General features: G+C 47.2%; 1 protein-coding gene across 1 annotated transcript; it reads left to right on the top strand.

Annotated features, from left to right (window-relative positions):
* The first annotated feature begins 7 nt into the window (after positions 1–7).
* On the top strand, positions 8–19525 carry GGA3 (golgi associated, gamma adaptin ear containing, ARF binding protein 3). The gene is made up of 17 exons (XM_048323970.1): positions 8–105; positions 5463–5547; positions 6275–6350; positions 6805–6903; positions 7684–7807; positions 8589–8692; positions 9219–9299; positions 10222–10359; positions 11357–11438; positions 11901–12017; positions 12941–13210; positions 13786–13853; positions 14231–14553; positions 15029–15294; positions 15478–15647; positions 15977–16087; positions 17297–19525. Exons 1-17 carry the CDS (start codon positions 66–68, stop codon positions 17405–17407), a joined length of 2265 nt encoding a protein of 754 aa, XP_048179927.1. The 5' UTR covers positions 8–65; the 3' UTR covers positions 17408–19525.
* Positions 19526–19595: the final 70 nt, after the last annotated feature.

Genomic DNA, 19595 nt, shown 5'->3' with positions numbered 1-19595 from the left:
TGGCACCGCCCCCCTCGCGCGGCTCTCGCGCGGGCGGGGCGGGGCCCCGGGGTCGCTCCGGCAACATGGCGGAGGCTGAGGGGGAGAGCCTGGAGTCGTGGCTGAGTGAGTACCGCGGGCGCGGGGGCACCGCCCGCCCCCCTCCGGCACCGTCCGACCCCAGGCCCTGCCGCCCCCCGGCCCCTCAGCCCTTTCCCATCACCTCCCTGCAGCCTTCGGTCGCCCGACTCCGCCGCCCCCCTCAGCCGGGCGGGCGTCCCGGGGAGGCCGGGGGGTGTCAGCGCCTTAGGGACGGGTTGGCACAGCCCCCCCCCCCCCCCGGGCGCGGGGGAGTTTCAGCACACCGGGCACCGGGGCTCAGCACGCCGGGGATGCGGCGTCCCGGAGGAAGAGCCGGGGCCGCCCCTCCCGGCGGTCACCTCGGTGCGGGGCGCGGCAGCGGGTGGGGGCCGGTAGCAGCTCCCCGTGGGAGATGCGGGCGGCTCTGCAGCTCGCCGTGCTCTGCACCTGCTTTTTCTTGTCCGTAAAGGGTCACGGTTCGTGTTTGTCCCTCCCGTCTCTTCCCTTGCCTGGGTTGTGGCCAGCCGAGTGTACAGCCTGAGTGCCGTTCCTGAGGTTCAGAACTGTGGGGTTTCCCAGATGAATTGTATTCATGTGTTACACAACTGTGATTTTCAAGCAGACGAATCCTTCTTTATGCCTGGCTGCAGTTTCACGGTAGTTGTGGACATCCATTCTGTACAAGCTGGAATATATCAAAACCCTTTGTCAGGATAAGGTATCTTAAAGGTTAGAGGGGACAAACCTCCGTTGTCTGTTGATGCCCAGCCCCTTCTGAGTGTCTTCTGTCTGTGTGTCTGTCCGTGCTGCCCATGGCATTTCAGCTCTGGCTATACAGAACACAGGGATGTGATTCCTGAATGAATCAGTCATAACTGTAACCGGTTTTTGTATATTCCACACACAGGAGCTCCTGCTGCTGTCCCTGGGAGGCCATCCTGCTCATCATAGCCTGTTGCCTTGATTTTCTTCTTTTTGTTTTAATAGTTACTTGTTTAATTATGGCAGGAAGTGAAGTTCCAAGTAGTCAGGCACTGGGCAAACAGCAGAAGATGGTCATTACCCCAAATACCTCAGAGTGCAAAACCTGTTACCCTTGGAGCTATCCTTCCATCAACAAGACTAGATAATTCTCCTTCTTTCTTGGTATTTTTATATAAAATTCAAACATGTACATGCTGTCATGATCTGTTATACGAGTTACTGGCTGAAAGATGTTTTCAGCTCTTCTCATTTTAGCTCAATCCCTTCTGTCCCCTTACCGTTTTTGCTCCTCCTCTGAACTCCCACAATTTGTCAATATCTTTTGTTGTAGCCAGTGAGACACAAGAAGGAACACCCACATCCCTTCCTTGCAATCTTCCTCTGAGGAGAGCTGATTCACCCAGTTCAGTTTGTGTGTGAAAATATCTCTAGTAGGAAGGATATTTTGGGTTGTATAGCCTGGAACGTTTCCTGACTGCTTGTTTTGTGGGGATATTTCTTTAATTGAGGAAGTTAAGGGACAGGTGATCTGTCCTTGGCCAAGGGGTTAAAGGGAAGAGTTGCAAAGGCCTTACTCACTGTGAGAAGAATTGCAGCGAGCCTAATTGCAGAGGGGCACACGTTTTTCAAGGCTTGAGTGCTGCTCTCTGATTTAGGAGGATGCTTTTATGCCAGGTCACTGCTACAGTGATCGCTGCTGGTGCGGCTGTATCGCCCCTCCCATCGCAGGGAGCGCGGAGCCTTCCGTGCCCAGGAGTTACCGGCGGAGTCAGGAGGCCGGGCAGGCAGAGCTGGTGCAGCTCCCGGCTTTCACCTGCCTTCCCGAGGGTTGTTTTTTTCTGTGATCATCACAAAGCTGTGGCTAATGCCAGCCTTGACGGTGTGCCATGCTGTGCCCTTCCTAAAGAGAATGGCTCAGCAGCACAGCCAACTTCCCAGCCATGGGAAGATGGAGAATTTCTTACTGAAAATGTTGGGTTTTTTTCCTGCGGTGGTGTGCAGCCTCCTGCTGCCCTGCCTCTGGCATCAGGTGGAGTCACAGACCCATGAAGTAACATCATCCTCGTGTCCAGCTGCTGCAGCAAGATCTGCGCCTCAGCCAGTGATGATCTGGCATCTGCATGTCCTGCCTCATTCCAGGCAGCTGGGATGAGAGAAGGTGATCCTTCCTGTTCCCTCCTGGCTGGCAGGCTCTGCTTCTGCACTGAGATGAAACAGAAGAAGGTTAGGAGATAATGTCAGTTGTACAAACACAGCTGGAGCCTTTGACTCCAATGCTGCTTTTTCTGCTGCATCCAGAAGGAAGCTTCTTATATCCCACTCATGTCAGGCTAAGGCAGTGTTCCACTGTGGAACAGATACAAATGGATAAAATATTATAATTGTCTTAATTTCTTTTTTCCTTGGGTTTTCTGTCTCAGCATTCTTTTCTGCCCAGGGATGCAAACAGAGTCTGACTGTTAGACTGGACTTGCCCGGGCTGGGGATTCCCAATTCATAGGCTAAGCCTGACCTGGGGAAACTCTTTGTTGGGGTGGCTTTTGTCTCATTTCAGTAGAGAAGTGAACCCAGGAAAACAGGAGCATTCATTACCAGCCAGTTAATGGTCTGTGGTTCTCTTCATTCCAGCTGCTCTGTGGTTCTCTGCGTTCCAGCATCATTTCTCTCTAGAGAAAACGAACACCTTTGTTTCATATCTAATTATTAATCTGAATGTTGCCTCATTAGCATTTCAGTCTGGCAGAGCACCTGAGGGCTGAGTGGCTCTGATGCTCGGGGTGGGTGTGAAGCAGCTTTGTTTGTCCTGAGCACATTAAAAAAAAGCTGAAAACTGAGGCAAAAGTGCTAGCAGGACTGGGGTAGTGCCAATTGCTAATTTAGATTCATGTGGTTGCCAGTGTGAAATGGGATTTTCAGGAGGGGACCAGGTGGACAAGTGTCTCTGGAAGCAAATAACTGGTACCAAATGGGCCTTGGTTGGCAGTTTCAACAGAAAAGCCAAGGATTTGATATTCCAGAGCACCAACTCTTCATCCTGGAGTGAATCCTTTCACATAAGGGTTGAAGCATATTTATAAAGCAGCACAGATGAGCTCCTTGCCCACATTTTAAGCATTCTTCATAAAAATAGAGGATTTTAAGTCACAACTTGATAGACGTGACACAGCTTCCTGTGGGGCAGACCTGGAAAGGTGAAGTGAGGTGATTCTGCTCTGCTGGAATGCTGAGTTCATGTGGCTGTGCTGAGACTGGGAACAGGTATCCATACACCCTGTTGTGTTGTGTCATGCAAACACACCAATCTCCAGAGCCAGGGCAAGACTTGTGATCAAGCTCATTAACTTTTATGAACCAAGGCTTCACATGGAAGTTTTATGGATGTTGGAAATAGGGAGTTTCTTCATGTGGAACAGCACTTCCCTTTGGCAGTCACTCTCTCCTTCTGAGGCTTCACTGTCTTCGTGTGAGAGCTTTTGCAGAAAAAAACTTAGATGAGTCTGAGAGCATGAAATAATCCAGTGTCATTGGAAAAAATTTTTGGAGATACTTGGAACAGCTTTAAAATTAACACTTGGAGCATGGAAATGTTGGTTACATTTTCATGTTTGTACCACATCATTTTCCTAATTTCAGGCTGTGCAGCCAACAGAGTCCGTTTGGTTGTGTGTCCATATCTGTTTCTGCTCCTCCTGCATTTATTAAGTAAATTCCCTTAATTCCAGCCTGGAACTGAGTGTTTTTCTTCTGGGGCTGCCGAGCACAAGAGGTGCTTTGGAGCACCAAACCACCACGGTGCTGTTTGACTTGCATGAAGAGGCTTTAGATTGTTGTAAGTCATGGTTTCATGATGCTTCCAGGATGTTCAGCAGTTGGAAATGTGGTAATAAGGTTTAGGTGCCACATGTTTGGAACAGTTGTTTGGCTCTGCAGAAGTTGTCTTTTAAACTGAGCCTCCCTTGAATCTCTTGAGTTTAAGACCAGCCTGTAGCTGGTTCTTAGGATGTGATCCTGCAGTTATTCCTCCTTAGTTCTACAGGATGTGATCCTGCAGTTATTCCTCCCTGGCTGCTGTCTTTGCTTATCTAGGGTCACAGGAAGACCAGCAGCAGGCACAGAGATTCACCTGTGGAATATTTTACATGCAATCCATGGAAAATTTACTTGCTCTACAAGTATCATTCAGTGAGGAGGAAAACCTGAGCAAACCTTGCAGTATGGGCACAGTAGGAGGGCTGAGGTGCACTGGGAAAGGGAGGGTTTGGAGTTTTAAAGCAGCTGGTTTTATCTGTCTCTGGAAAGGTAAAAGGATACATTTTAATGATGATAAAAAATGACACTTGGTAATGCAAGACATGTGTTTGTTTTGTTATACTTCCCTCTGAGATGAAAGTACAGGGATATGTGTGGGGCTTTTTCCTGCTCTTCATCCCTGCTCTGTACTATCTGACTAAGCAGTATTTTATTTCCTAAACCTCTTTCTGTTATGTTAAAAATTTGAGGAAGGTTTCTTAAATGCCAGCTCATAGATATACATAGATATTTAGGGACGCGTACAGTGCATTGTTTCTTCCCTTACAAGAAAAAAAACCCCATAATGTTTGGTCGTCTTGGCTTAAGATCTCCTGTAAATTCATTGCTGCATCAGGATTAAGTAAAATATATGGAGAAGATGCATTCATAACCAAAGAGATGCTGATAGCCTCACTACTCTGCAATCAGTACAGTCAGTGAGGTCCTGCTGCTTAAGGGAGGATCCTTCAGGAGCCTGAAATAGCCCTGTCAGTAAAGCATCGATCTCTTGGCTTCAGCATGTAGGATTTGAGTTCCTGATCAGGTGCAGGCTGCAGTGTTTATTACTTGCAAGAAGAACTCAACATATAATAATAAATTTCAGTCATAAATCCCAGGAGAAATGCTAAGGCATCAATCAAATCAGCTGGCACTCCAAAAGCAAGTGCTAATGCTAAATGAGTGATATTAAACAGCTGATGTTCCAGCTCTTGCTTCTGCAAAATTCCCAGGGAATACAAAAATAATTTCATATGTAGAAAATGTGAGGGTTTAACCTTTAAAGAGTTTAATGTTACAGCCAAATAGAAAGAGACAGCATTTCAGGCAGAGGAAGCTGTGAGCTGAAATCTTTTATCTTGTGCTCTCATTGAGGATATGGGGATAGCCTGTTTCTAAATACTTGAGATTTGGCACCTGTTTTCTTTTGAAAGCGGTGGTTCTGACTGGATGTTTGGATGTCTCAACTTGGGCACACCCTTTTCCCTGAACAGACATACCATGTGTGAATTTCTTTCTCCTTTTTTAGAGCTGGCAATGGATGTCAGATGCTTTTCTCTAAGAAATGTGTGACCTTTTATACTGTTTCTTCTCTTGATTGGTAATATGTTCTCTTTTCCTTGCCAAAGATAAAGCCACCAACCCATCTAACAGGCAAGAAGACTGGGAATACATCATTGGATTCTGTGACCAGATCAACAAGGAACTTGAAGGGTGGGTGTTCCAAACTGCTCTAGACTTAATAAATTAACATTCACCGTTTAAAGTGTGAAATTCCATCATCAAACATTTACATTTTCTTTTATATATACTGATATCACAAGGCAGAGCTGGCTACAACAGAGAGAAGATGCTGCCTCTCCTGTGAAAGGCAGCGTGGCTAATCCAGACTGAGCACTGGGAAACTGGGAATTCTGAATCTGCTTCTAATTTCAGCTTCTGCAGCTCCAGGGTTCTCATCTGGCCAAAATTATTCCATTTGACAGTCTATAAAATTGGGTTATCACTGATAGTGCTGGTGGGGCTTCGCATCTTTAAAATCCTTATTGGAATTAACTGAGGAAACCTCCTGGCTCACAGCATTCGTGAGAGCTAAGGAAGAAGTGTTTTCTTCTGAAAAAAGGAAACAAATGCAAGAGTAATGATTTCCTGGGCTAGGGCCTGTACTGGCAATTGTTTGGTCCGTCCCAAGGAGGAATCTGGAATTGCTGGCTCAGACTACCAGCCCTCTCTTCCTTTCATGCATGCAAACAGCCAGGCTTACGAAGTTACCATGAACATTTTTTGTTAGCCTTTGTGATGGAAAAATAAAAGTATTTAATGGCATTTCCCTTTGATTATGTGGAAGACGCTTTGTTTAAACAGCAGAATTTGTGAAAGTGTGAAAATCCTTCCTGGTGTTTACCTGCTCTGTTTGTAACGGGGCTCTGCTCTGTTCCAGGCCACAGATAGCTGTGAGACTCCTGGCTCATAAAATCCAGTCACCACAGGAATGGGAGGCAGTCCAAGCCTTGACAGTAGGTAGTCCTTACCCCTCCTCTTAAATCCAGGCATGTATCCTATGGCATCACCTGTGTGGAGTAGGGGGGGCACAGGGAGTGTCCATGGGGTCAGCTGGGGGCTGAGTTCCCTGATCCCCGGGAGGGAGTGGGAAGTGGGAGGGAGCACAGTTCCGTCTCTAAAGTGTCCAGAAACAGCTCTGGTTTAGTTTGAGCTGCTTTCCTTTGTTATCTTCAGGCAAGATTTGTGTTCATTGTTAAGACCAAATATCAAGACCCAGATACACCTGGCTGAGGGTGGGACACCAGCCTGTCTTGATGTGTCGTCCCTAAAGATGGGAGATTGATGTCTGCATGGAGCAGGAATACTTGGCCCACTGACAGGGGCCCTTCACCTCCCCTCTAAGCAGAACACACACTGTTATTTTAGGGTTTTGCTGTTTCAGCCCCTGTTTCTGTTCCTTGAATGCAGGTGCTGGAAGCTTGTATGAAGAATTGTGGGAGAAGATTTCATAATGAAGTTGGGAAGTTTCGCTTTTTAAACGAGTTAATAAAAGTTGTGTCTCCAAAGGTTAGTCCCTGAACCTTATGACTGTAGCTACTTTTTGATCTCTGTAAGCTAAAGGCAGCATCCAAAATATTTGCAGTGTTCTGTCTGGCTCATTGCGCTTATTAGTCTATATTCAAGAGCATTTGTTAGCTAAGCTCTTGTTGTTTGGGGGTTTTTTATGCCTTACTAAATTTCTCAGGAAGTCGTACTTATGTGCCATCACTATGCAGTCTCTGGGCTGTTCCAATTTTTCAGGTAACTCAAGGGCTTCTAAAACTTAGGCTGTGTTGTTTTAAAAAACAGAACTCCAGTGGTGGTGGAAGAGAAGTGTGATGCAGAGGTTAAAACGAGGTTTGACAACACACCATGGAGTTCTAGTCCTCATTCTGCTGACTTGCTGTGTAAAGAGTGCTTGGCTAAGTCCCTCAACATTCATGATGAGTTTAATGTGCTGAAAATCTTCCCTATGGCGTGATTGATGCAGCAAAGCATTCCTACATTCTCTCCCATAAGACAGGGGAGGGGGTGGTTCTCTGTATTGCTGTAATTTTTAAATAGCAAAATCCTGGAGCTAGCAGAATAGCTGCTTTTTCTTTTGCTGAAGATAATCACAAAGCTTCTCTTCACTGTTATTTCAAATCTATTAGAGGAGCAGTTTTTCCTCCTAGTGAGATGTACCTCAGGCCATCTTGGAACTTGGATCATACACCTTGTAATGTATATCACTGAGCTTCCACAAAGCTTTATTTTTAAAAAGGAATTAAGAACATGAAGAATTTGGATCCTTTTTTCCACCCTTAGTACCTGGGAGACCGAGTCTCAGAGAAGGTGAAGTCCAAAGTCATTGAATTGCTGTATAGCTGGACAGTGGCATTGCCAGAGGAATCCAAAATCAAGGATGCCTACTACATGCTGAAGAGACAAGGTAGGGAGTCAACTGCTCACTCATGCATTCTCTCCAGCCTTGGCTTTGAGCAAGAGCATCACAAAATCTACAGCTTCTAATTAAATGGGGTCAACACAAACTCTGAGGGGAGATAGAACAAGGGAGAAATTCTCTGAAAAGCTTTTCATTATGTGTAAATGCCTTGGGCAGGGTTGGGCTGGCTCTGTTAACTAAATTAATGAGATACCTTGCAAATACTTTTGTTTCGGTTTGAAGGGCCTTTTTTAAGTTGAATTTTTTATTTGGTGGAAGTAGTTATTAAATTATTTGAACAAGTCTAGTTGAAAGTGAAATAAGAGCTTCCAAGCAGCCTTTTGTGTTCTTTCAAATGAATGGCTTTGCAGCTGTACCTTTAGTTCAGCTGACACACATTTCTTGTGTAGGCACAGTGAAAAAAACTCAGTAGCTTCATAAGAAAAATTGATTCCATGGAAGCTCTGGAAACCATCCTGTCCTATGAGGACATACAGATTGCAAGTCATAACTGTCCCTTGCAGCACTGTGGATGGATAAACTAAAGGCTAAATGGGGCTGAAAATGGTTCCTCCCCTTCAGAGGGATAGTTTTAGCTCATGTTGTGGGGTTGGGAGAACATCCAGGTGAAAGTCAGCTCAGGGATTTGGATGTATTGTTCACTGGAACAGCGTGGCAGTGTCAGGGGCAGATGTGTGTTGGCTTTGACAGCAGCCTGGGAGTACCTGTGTGCCCTGCCTGGTGTGAGGGTGTGTGCTGACCATAGGGGTTCCCGTTCTGCTTTCAGGGATTGTCATGTTTGATCCTGTGATTCCTGCAGACAGAACACTCATTCCTTCTCCACCACCTCGTCCCAAGAACCCGGTGTTTGATGATGAGGAGAAATCCAAGGTACAGTGAAGACTTGTGCCAAAATCACTAATGAAAAGTGATTACTCAGTGCACATTTGGAATAAGGAAGCAAAGTATAATAATGTGGCTTTTAGTTTTGGGGGGATGGTCTGTACTTTTGCAGAACTCCCTGCTTTGTCCACCCGCTTAACCCAAAGTTCCAGTTAAGACCTTGTCTGTTTTACCATTATGGGGTTACTCCTGTTAAAGTGCCATCCTGCTGAAGTACTGGAAAGCAGAGAATGTTTCACACACAGGAGGAAAAATAATGTATGGGAGGAATAACTATCTGGTGTCAGAAGTCTCTGAGATTTCACAGAATATGTCCTGTGTAAAAGCAGGAATGCAGGAGCTCACATAGATAATAAACTCTAAATGACTCATGCTGGAGTCCTTGTAACTATGGAAGCTGTGTAAGCTTTGCAATACTGGGCTGTATCCCTTTTCCTCTGAATTGTTCACACAGATTCCTTTCCCTTTACCCAAGGGTCTTTATTTGTCTGCTGACTATTATCTTGTCTTTCAGCTTCTAGCCAAGCTGCTGAAAAGCAAAAACCCAGATGATTTACAAGAGGCCAACAAACTTATAAAATCCATGGTAAAAGAGGTAAGAAATTCCTGTAGGATTGGTTCAGGTCAGCAGTCTGCTTTCCAGGTTTTAAGCAATTTGACTTCAAATGGTGGAGAGCTTAGGATTTGGTCTCTAGCTTGTACCTGGGAGATGTTTGTGTCACAGAAGTGTCTACAGTTGGTGTCTCTGGTGGAGGATCGGGCAGGAATTGAATATCCCTTGTTGTAATTACCAGATTCCCATCACTCAAGATGGGATTTCATATCAAGGTTTGGTGGGAGCGTCGTGGTACCACCCCTGGATGCTGAGGACTGAGTCACTGGACTTTGTCACAAACAAGTTCATGGAAACACCTTCCTGTTTGTAGAGCTGTGCTGCATCCACCCATGACAGTCATTCCAATCTCTGGAGTCCAGGAAATGACTCACTGGGATTCTGGCAAATAAAAGGGTACCTTCTGGACTGTAGTGGTTGTATAGGTTACTAAAATATTTCCATTCAAGCTCCTCTTGTTCCCAGGGGAGACTCCTATGTCTTCAGTTGGAATCTCCAATCAGAGATGGGTGGACATTTTCCACCAGAGTGTGCATGTTGTTCCTAGTGAATTTTTTGCTTCAAACACATCTCTTTTGTTAAATGGCATCAAGTGAACAAAAAAAAAAATCTTCTGAAAAGGTCAGAAAGGAATTTCTGGGAACTTTTTTAGCGGTGTAATTATACATTGAAGTCTATTTAATGAGACTTTTTCAAAATATGGGGTTGCCTGTAATTTCAGAATGGTGGTGAAAATAAAATATGCAAAGCTTCACATGAACAAAGAAGGGTTTTGTTTGCTTTTTTCCTAGCTTAGCCTTAAATAGCCATCACTTGACACGTTTACAGATAATATCTGTGGTTGTGTTACTGTGAACTTCTAGAGACAAACTCACCCTTTCTGTCTGTGCTTTCCACCCTGAAGGATGAGGCTCGGATCCAGAAGGTGACAAAGCGCATGCACACGCTGGAGGAGGTGAACAACAATGTGAAGCTGCTGAATGAGATGCTGGTTCATTACAGCAAAGAGGACTCATCAGAGGCCGACAGGGAGCTCATGAAGGTGGGTCTGAGCTGCTCCTTCTTCCCAGTAGTCCTGGAGTCAGTCCTTTCTTACAGACTTGAGTTTTGCAGAGAATTACAAACACTGCAGTAAAATGGAGAGCAGTGGTGAGAAACAGGAGCAGTTGCTGCAAACAGCAGGCAAGAAAATATCCATGGTTTTAGTGCCTTTCACCAAAAGACTGGGTGGGAAGTAGCTCAGTTTCACATATGCTTGAAGTGAGGTGCAATTGTTCTCCAAAGGTGCAACGTGGCAGAACCAAGAAGCTGTAGTTTGTAATTCTGGATCCTGTAGGGACACACGGATTGCAGGTTATAACTGTCCCTTGCAGCACTGTGGATGAATAAACTAAAGGCTGACTGGGGCAGGAAATAGTCCCTCTCCTTCAGAGGAAGAGTTTTAACTTGTGTTACAGGGTTAGGAAAACATCAGGAAAGTAAAAATCAAAACAGCCACCAGGGATGACTTGGTAGGCCCAGAGCCTTTAAGAGTTGCACATTATCTAATTAAAAAAATTAAACCCACTTATTTTTAACAGCAAGATCCTTAAACAGTGGTAAGAAGCTTAAGAAACTGGTTTGTTTCTGTGAGCCATTTTGTTATTGCCACCTTTCTGCCGTGTGGTTACAGACTCAGTAGTGGTTGCAGAACAACTGAAGCCTAATTGCTGAAACAATATTCTGCTCTTCCTCAGGCTTTTAGGGACTACTACACAAGGAAGGAACATCTCTTTTAGACTAGAACTTGGCCGTAAGTGCTGATGTGAGGGAGGACTGAGAGATGTGTTGGAAATGCAGGTTGTGTTTAGACCCCAGGCTCATGTAACGCTGCTCAGCACTGTGAGCTGGGCAGGGAGGGCCATCCTGGCTGTGCAGCCACACTGGCATGGTCAGCACAGTAAGACTGGTCTGTTCTGGGGGTTGTTCTGTGCTGACTGGTGCTGCTGGCAGTGGCTCCTGCCACAAAGTGAAATCCTTTGTCCTAACCTGTCTTCCAGGAGCTCTACGAAAGGTGTGAAACCAAACGACGGACACTGTTCAAGCTGGCCAGTGAGACAGAGGATAATGACAGCAGTTTGGGTAAACTAAGCTACACCTGTCCTTTTTTAATTGCTTTGTGCTCCTTGCCCATGCAAAGGTTCAGCTGTAAAGTCACCTCCTCACTGTGGGTTCCCGTTGCTTTGGTAAAGGACAATCCTTCTCTCTTTGTGCTTATCATTTCAGTTCAGGCAAGGACTGGATAGTAAAGGTGGTTCAGGAGGATGGGAACAATAATGGGGGACAGCTGCTGCTTTGGGAGGGGAAGAGGGTTGCTGTGAGGAACAACCTTGGGCTCATTTTTTCCTTGTTACTGCAATGTGTGTGGAGCTAGAAGAGGTTAGGGTATTGCTTAGAGAAGTGTGGCACAGGCAGAGTGATGGAGCTCATAGCCAAATATTCATGGTTTTTCTTGCTGATTATTTAGCTGACAACTGAGCACTCTCAGCATTAGTGGGAACAAAGTGACTGAAGCCTTGGAGGTAATTTTTGTCTCTCTTGTAGGGGATATTCTGCAGGCCAGTGACAATTTATCCCGTGTGATAAATTCCTATAAAAAAATAATAGAGGGGCAAGTGATCAATGGTGAAGTGGATCTCCCTGGGATGTCTGTAGTGGAAGGTGAGTTCCTGGGAAGCCAATTGTTTAATTTTTGAATCCTGCAGTTCTAAGTCTTTTGAACAATGTTTCCTGTTTTGTTAAAGTAGCTTTTGGTGGTTCTTGTGGAGAACAGTTTGTGAATCAGAGGGGGACAAGAAGGCTCCTGAGCAGTGGATAAACAATTCTGGACAGGAGCAGCAGTGCTGCAGCTTTGCATTCTCCATTGCTCGGTCCATATTACTGAAACCTTTGTGACATCAGTAGCAAACCTGCATCTGAGCAGTTTTTGTGGCCAGAAGTTCTCATACATTTTCCTCCCCACATTTGTCCTGTTTCTTAATGGTGATGTGTAAGAAAAAGATAATTTTATTAAAAACACAAGAGCTGGAGAGTAGGAGCTGGACCAGAGGTCCTTTTCCTGGTTTTGCCAGTAATTCCATTTGTGAATTCAGGCCAGTTGCCCACTTCACACTTCAGCTTCACCGTTTAAAGCTCTGGACAGGAGTGTGACAGAATTACCATTTGGGACTCAAACATTTGTGCTGCTGCCTGGCAGCATCTTACTGGGACAAGACTGTTCTAAATATGAAGATTGAGATGGTATGAATTTCCCTCAGCTCTCCAGCTCTCTGGTAGCCTTTGTTTATTATAATGCTGTAGGATCTCCCAAAGCCTTATCTGAGTTCAAAAAAATTTGGATCATGAATTGTGAAGCGCTGGGGAAGGAGCAGTGGTTGCAGCAGGTTTTCACATGGAAATTCTTTAAGTATCTCTGTTGATTTACGTAGTCTGGACAGCAAATACCCTTGCTCTGTTACGAAGAGCCACAAGCTATGCTGAGATGAGGATCTAAACCATCTCTCTGCTAATTTCTTCTGCACACTGGGTTTACTCTGAGCCTTTTGCCTTCTTTCCTAGTAGTGCTCTTCTCCTGTCCACTGCAGGGAGTAACTCCACCAGTAATCTCAACACCCTCATTGACCTTGCTGGACTGGACGTCACCAGCACCCCGCCACCTCCAATGCCACCCAGCAGCCTGGCACCAGCCCCCAGCACAGCCCCTGGCCCAGCTGAAATCCCCATCCTCCCTCCTCCTCCCCAGACATTGGCACCGCTGCGCAGCAGCTCCTCCGGCCAGGTGGAAACAGCACCCACTCAGCAGAGCAGCACAACCAACTCCCTGTCCTTGCTGGATGAGGAGCTCCTGTGCTTGGGTAAGACACTGAGGGGCCTGCAAAAGGGCTGCTCAATCCATCCTAACAAAGGCTGCTTCTGTGTTCTCCATGTTCCTGGATTCCAGGGAATCCCTTGCATCATTCTGAATATTAGACCTCAGTGAGTCAGTATTAAAATCTCTTCCCAGAGCTGGCTGCAAGAAAGCAGCTGTTTAGTGCAATTGCTGTCTGATCTCCTTTTGGGTGATCCTGCTGGGTGTACAGGCTACACTAGTTTGGGACAGATTAAGCCCTGATTTTGTGGGTGTGCTAAAGGGAAGGTGCCTCAGAGAGGCTGTGCATGGGAGCCTGCAGGATGCCTGTTTGTAGAGCCCAGATGTGAGCAGCAGAAGGCAGTGCTAATCAGGATGGGTTAGAAGAGCTGGGTGCAGGGCGTGACTGTTGGCTGCTGGTGCTGTCAAGTCTCTTTTCCTCATCATGGACTTGCAGCCCATCTCAGTGTTTCATCAGGTTCTTGGGCTCTGGCAGAGCTGAATCAAGTTTTGATGGTACTGAAACAGCAGCCAAGGAATGACTCTGAGTTCATTTTCTCCTCCTATTGTTTCTCCCTCCAGGCCTGAATGACCCAGCCCCTGCAGCAGGGAAGGAGACCTCGGAAAACAACCAATGGAGCATGTTTGAGGTACAAAGGAGAAGTCTCAGAGAAGGGGAGGGAGGGATTGACATTGTGGGAGGTCTCTGTCACCTTGGAGAAGCATGTGATCACACCCACAGGCAGAGGGGCAGTCTGGCTTAGCCCTAAAATAGGGATAGATGTGTTTAAACAGAGTAGGTATCCCTGAACCTGGCTTTCTCAGTGTCCTATCTGTCCCCATGATGTTAGTCCTTCCTTTGCTTAAATTACAGATCAGAAGTAGCCCTGACTTAGGCCACAGACTTTGCTGCTTGTCACCCAGCACCTGTTTTTGTGGTAAACCTCTGTCCTTCTGTAATAGAGCAGTGCCATTTCTGCATCAGGGGCAGCAGTGAGTTAGAGCATCTATCTGTCCTCTCTTTCAGAATGAGCAGTTGGACCTGGATTTCTTTAATCTGAAGATGGTGACTGTTGCTTGCAACCCTGCAGGGAACCCTCTTCTCCATCACACATCACAGACCACGTGTGGGACATCAGCCACGCTGCCTTCTGCTTTCCCAGCTTCCCAGACTGCTCCCAGCATCCCAGCACCAAACTCAGCACCATTTGTATTTCCTGCTGTCCCAGCTGCCCCTGCAGGGCCTCCTAAGACTATTCCAGCTGCTCCTGGGTACTTCAGCTCGTCTGTGGGGAGCAACATGCCACATAAGATGGATGCATTGGGACAACTCCTTGAAGAAGCCAAAGGGTAACCAAAAGTCCTGACTTTGCTTTGGCTCTGCAGTTAGAAAGCCAGGCTTGCTGCAGTGCCAGGTTCTGAGGGTGACTTTCAACTCTCTGGTTTGGTAGAGATGTGGGATTGGGATTTTTCTTCTCAGAGGTTTCAGTTTAAAAACTAATACAAGTTTCCCACCTCTGGGAGGGAAAGTCAGGCAGAGCACACAGCTGTACTGTTGCCTGATCCAAAGGTGTGGTGTGAAGGGGAATGAGCTGTTGAGGTACAGAGGTCTCATTTCCTTCTTGACTCAGAGAAGTGACCCCACCCCTACCACCACCCCTGTCCTTGTAGTTCTCCTCATGTGAGACTTGTGCAGAGTCACAGGCTCCAGCCTAGCTCCAGGCTGCTGCTTTGTCCTCGTGATGTGCTGTTATCTCTGGGTGTTGGAGAAATTCCTGCTTCACTTCCAGCTCCATTCCCCATGGCTTTTCTGTCTGTCTTGCAGGAGTGCCACCCAAGGCATGGCGACACCTGCAGTGTTCCCTGGGGTTACTTTGCCAACCACTGTCACCCCTGCCCCATTAGCAGCACCTGCAGGGCTGCCAGCCACTGCCTCTGGAGCCCCTCCAGCTCCCTTCCCAAGCAGCTGCACTGCTGGATCAGGAAGTCCTCTCTTCCAGCCGGCGTCATTCCAGCAGCAAAGCAGTCCCATGAAAGCACCTGAAATTTCTTTGGCCAACGTCCATGTTCCCTTGGAATCCATTAAACCCAGTAAGTATTTCAGGCTTTTCACCTTGCTCTGAACATTTTTTAAAGGCAAAGCTTCTTGGCAAAGCTCATGAAGTAGAGAGAAGGGATGAGCAGCTCCAGCTGAACATCCTGAACACCTGATGCTGCCTCAGCCCACCTGCTGCAGCACGAACCTGGATCCTCTCCCTTCTCTCTCTGTGGCAGGCAGTGCCCTGCCAGTGACAGCCTACGACAAGAACGGGTTCCGGATCCTGCTGCACTTTGCCAGGGAGTGCCCGCCAGGGCGCTCGGACGTGCTGGTCGTGGTGGTCTCCATGCTGAACACGGCGCCGCTGCCCGTGAGGAACATCGTGCTGCAGGCGGCCGTGCCCAAGGTAGGGACACACGGGACAGAGACTGCATCCAGGGAGGCCTGGCCATGGACTCAGGGACTGGGGACCTTGCCATAGGCTGTGCTGTGCCCCTTTCCAAAGCACAAAGGTTCTTGTCACGGGCAGAAAACACTGAACAGGATAAGCCAAGAACTGCCTGTTCCTATTGTGTTTTGCAAGCTGGGCTGGCTCTTGTTCCCTCATCCTCACTTGTGGGTTGATTCTCTTCCATTTGGATGTGTGCTGTTGTCCCCCCAGCCTGTGCATGCATCCTTCATTGTCCCCAAGGCAGGAGATCATCCCTGAGGTTCTGCTTTCTATTTCACTTGCAGTCCATGAAAGTGAAGCTACAGCCACCCTCTGGCACTGAGCTGTCTCCGTTCAATCCCATCCAGCCGCCAGCTGCCATCACTCAGGTCATGCTTCTGGCAAATCCTGCGAAGGTGAGAGGGACAGTGGGATTTATCCTGCCTTCCTCAGACACATTTGATACCAGCTGAACTCTCTGGAGGGGTAGGACCAAACATTTGAGCAGCTACAGCTGTTCGTTCCTAAAAGTTTGGACTTGATCTTGGAGGTCTTTTCCAACCTTAATTATCTGTGATTCTAATGTGCCCTCTGGAAGTGGTTACTATGGAATGTTGGTGTTTCAGTTCAGGGCTAGAGGAGGCTCCTCCCAAAAGTATTTGGCAAGGAGAGGTGTGAGAAGGGGCACTACACCTCTCACAGCAAAAGGAGCAAGGATCATGTCAGGCACAGCTTTAAAGGATAGCAAAGCTGCATCAGGAGTTTGACTCCCGTGACTCCACTGAACGTGCCTGGCTTTGCTGATAATTAGATCAATGCTAAATTAACTGGTGCTGTAGCAGTACTTTTGATGAACCAACAGACAAATGTCAGATCATGTCTGTTCCATCATTCTCTGAGGAAGTACCTGTGACCAGGGACACAACAGGGTTAACACTTTACTTTCTGCTGAGGATGCTGGGAGCAGCTGAGAAGCTGTTTTTGCTTGCTGTAGTCACTCATTCAGTCAGCCAGCTCTGAAAGTCCAAAGCTGAAGGACTTTCTAATTGTTTGACAAATTAGATGTTTCTACTTGAGAATTACAACAGTGTCCTTCAAGTATCAGCTGACGGCTCTGAGATAGAAGGATGGATGTCAGAGGGGTTTAGTGGATGTTTAAAAACTTTGTGAGGTACATGGAGGTGCCCTCATTGAAGGGCTGCTTCCATCTCTTGCTTACTGTATTGCAAGGCATTTTTCAGAGCAGGAACTGTTTTATCTTCCTCCACATAATGAGGAATTTAATTTTGAAAATTTTGAACTTTTCCAGCAGCAGTCTTTAGGCTCTCCGGAGAGCAGCTGAGCAGCTGGCCACATCTGTGCAGTGTCTGCTCACAGGTCATTTATGCTTTTCTCCTTCTGCTCCATGCTAAGCAGTAAAGGTTTTTTGGTATAAAAAATGTAAGGTGAATAACTCAGGTTTGTAAATAGCTGAACTTAATGAACTTAAGCTGAGCCCTCCTGCCCCTGCTCTGTACCACAGAAGTCTTGTGCTCTCTGTAGAGCTGTAACAGTGAAGTGTTTTGTTCGGGGCTGTTGAGCTGGGGCTGTTCTCATGTTGCTTTTGGGTTTTGTCTTTCCTGCAGGAGAAGGTGAGGCTGAGGTACAGACTGACCTTCACCCTGGGAGATCAGCCCAGCACAGAAGTGGGCGAAGTGGATCAGTTTCCCCCGGTAGAGCAGTGGGGGAATCTATGACCTTAGGACACTGCCAGAGACTCTGACAGGACCAGGGCAGGATCCCACAGGACTGGAACGGATGTGCCGTGGGGAGGGACACACATGCTATCCACTGGTGATGTTCAGCTTTGTTTACATGTCCTGACCACTCTGCTTGTAGCTTTAGTCCAGAATGTTGTGCCCCACATTGAAGGGGCCCTGGAACACTTATGCCAAGCATGAACTGAGTGGCAGCCAGTGACAGGCAGTGCTGGCTGCTTTTACCTTGACCTCTGGGTGAATCTGGTTCTATCTTCCACTCTGTTAAACTTGAAGTTATTGTATTTTGAGGGGAGACCTGTCAGCAGAAGGGGATGTAGTTGGCTTTTCCTGCACTGCTGTCCAGAGATCCCGACAGGCTGTGGGGTGATGATGCCGCGAGCTCAGCGCAGAGCCCTCCCTGGGACTGTGACCTCCTTGTGCCACACGGGCCTGTGAGCATGCTGAGCAATAATGCTGCTCCGTGAGGGAATGCTTCCTTTTTTACACTGAAATAGCACTTAGCTCCCTTCCCCCTCTCCTGCTTCATTCCCAAGGGCCCGTGTAAGCAGCCCCTCGCTCCGTGTGTGCCACACTGCTGTACCTTTACTTGCTGTATTTATTTTACACTGCTGGCTGCCGCCTGGGGGTATCCATTTGGGGCAGCTAGGGCTGAGTTTTGTCTGCAAATGGTTACACTGGTTATTTTTTTGCCTTCATTGCATTCCATAGTGTGGGGAAAAGAGGAAATGCATAGTGAGGGGAAAAGAGGGATGGAAGGTATTGGTCAGTATTGGAGGAGGACAGCACCTGGAGCACAGAACTGTCTTTACAATCACTAATCTGGGGCAGTGACTGAATCCAGGGGTAAGGAGAGATGCCTCTCATGTCCCCTCATGCAGGCAGTATTATTAGTATAGTCAAATACTGTGTTTTATTGGGCTGAGTACAGTGACCTACAAGATGTAAATAATAGAGCTGTAGGATATTAGAACAAGCAGGCAGAGGAAGGAAGAGGTTCCCCTGGGGGAGCCCCTGGGTTAATGCCCCATCTTCTTTGTTCCCTGTATTAAGTGGCAAAGTGCAATTGTGCCCACAAAGGGGAAAGCAGTTTTGCTGGACATCAGTGTTCTGTGCTAACAGAAGAGCTGATCCCTTAGCTACACTCTCCTAGAAGTAAGGTTCAAATCAGCAAAACTTGGTTCCAGCAGCCCCATCCTTCTTCTCAGTTTCCAGTCTCAAGCAGTGCCTCAGTGAGCTCTGAGACAGACCATTGTAAATTAATGGGGGTTTCTAACCCATTGACACAAGCACAGCGAGGTGCTTGGACAGTCCTTGGACACTCAGCTCTGCATTTCCAGCAGGGCTGTCAAGCAACAGCTCTTCTCAAATGTGGGAGCAGGACAGAGAAAAGCAGTACACAGGAAGAGGCTCCTGCCTTTTAGGAAAACTCCACGGGACATGAATGGTGGCTGTAAAACCATTGCTGCAAACACAGCTTGGACTAACTTGTAGTCGAATTTTCTCTACTGTGCTGCAGAGTAAAAATCCCTAGAGATGAAAAACGCAGGGGATTCACAAGCCTGAGGCCCTCATCAGAGGCACCAGGCAGCTGCAGGAGCCCCTGAAGGTGGAATCCAAGCTTGTCCTGGTCTGCAGCCTGTGGAGACCTCAGCCTTGTGAGCTTCCTGATGTAGAAGGCAGGTGAGAGGGATAGTTTGTTCGGATTCTAAAGAAAGCTATTTCAAATCGATGGACTGGGAGATAAGGGATGAGGAGAGAATTCTTTCTGCATCAGACATGTTCTTGCCAGCACTTTAGACACGGTAGGCATGGGGGCAGTGCCTGGGTGGTATGTCCTGAGGAGCAGGGTCACTGCTTGCCCTGCCTGCACGTGGATCTCACTGTGACTTGGAGGAAGGCAGGAGAGCACAGGTGCTTTCTGTGAACAGAAACAGCGGACACGGCCACGCACCCCGGTCCTGCTGCTTTGGAAATTAAATTATGAATGTTCCTTGTCTGTAGGGTGAGGTTCCTGCTTCATCCCCAGCAGTCCTACCTGTACATACATCTCCAATGCATTTGTGCTGCTGCATGTTGAATAAATCATTTTCCCTACCTGGCTCTGTGCTGGCCCTTTCTCGTGACAGCTTCTGGAATGTGGGGCTGCTTCTGGAAAGCCTCAAAC

This window comes from Corvus hawaiiensis, chromosome 19, assembly GCF_020740725.1.
Source record: "Corvus hawaiiensis isolate bCorHaw1 chromosome 19, bCorHaw1.pri.cur, whole genome shotgun sequence".
In the NCBI taxonomy this organism is placed as follows: domain Eukaryota; kingdom Metazoa; phylum Chordata; class Aves; order Passeriformes; family Corvidae; genus Corvus; species Corvus hawaiiensis.
The sequence above is the reverse complement of the archived record's forward strand: the minus strand, read 5'-3'. Positions and strand labels throughout refer to the sequence as shown.

Bases quoted from the DNA above. Each gene is read 5' to 3' on its own strand.
- GGA3 (XM_048323970.1), top strand. From the start codon at position 66: ATGGCGGAGGCTGAGGGGGAGAGCCTGGAGTCGTGGCTGA. The intron at 5,548-6,274 runs GTGGGTGTTCCA...GCTCTGTTCCAG, and splicing joins ATCAACAAGGAACTTGAAGG to GCCACAGATAGCTGTGAGAC. The intron at 7,808-8,588 runs GTAGGGAGTCAA...TTCTGCTTTCAG, and splicing joins CTACATGCTGAAGAGACAAG to GGATTGTCATGTTTGATCCT.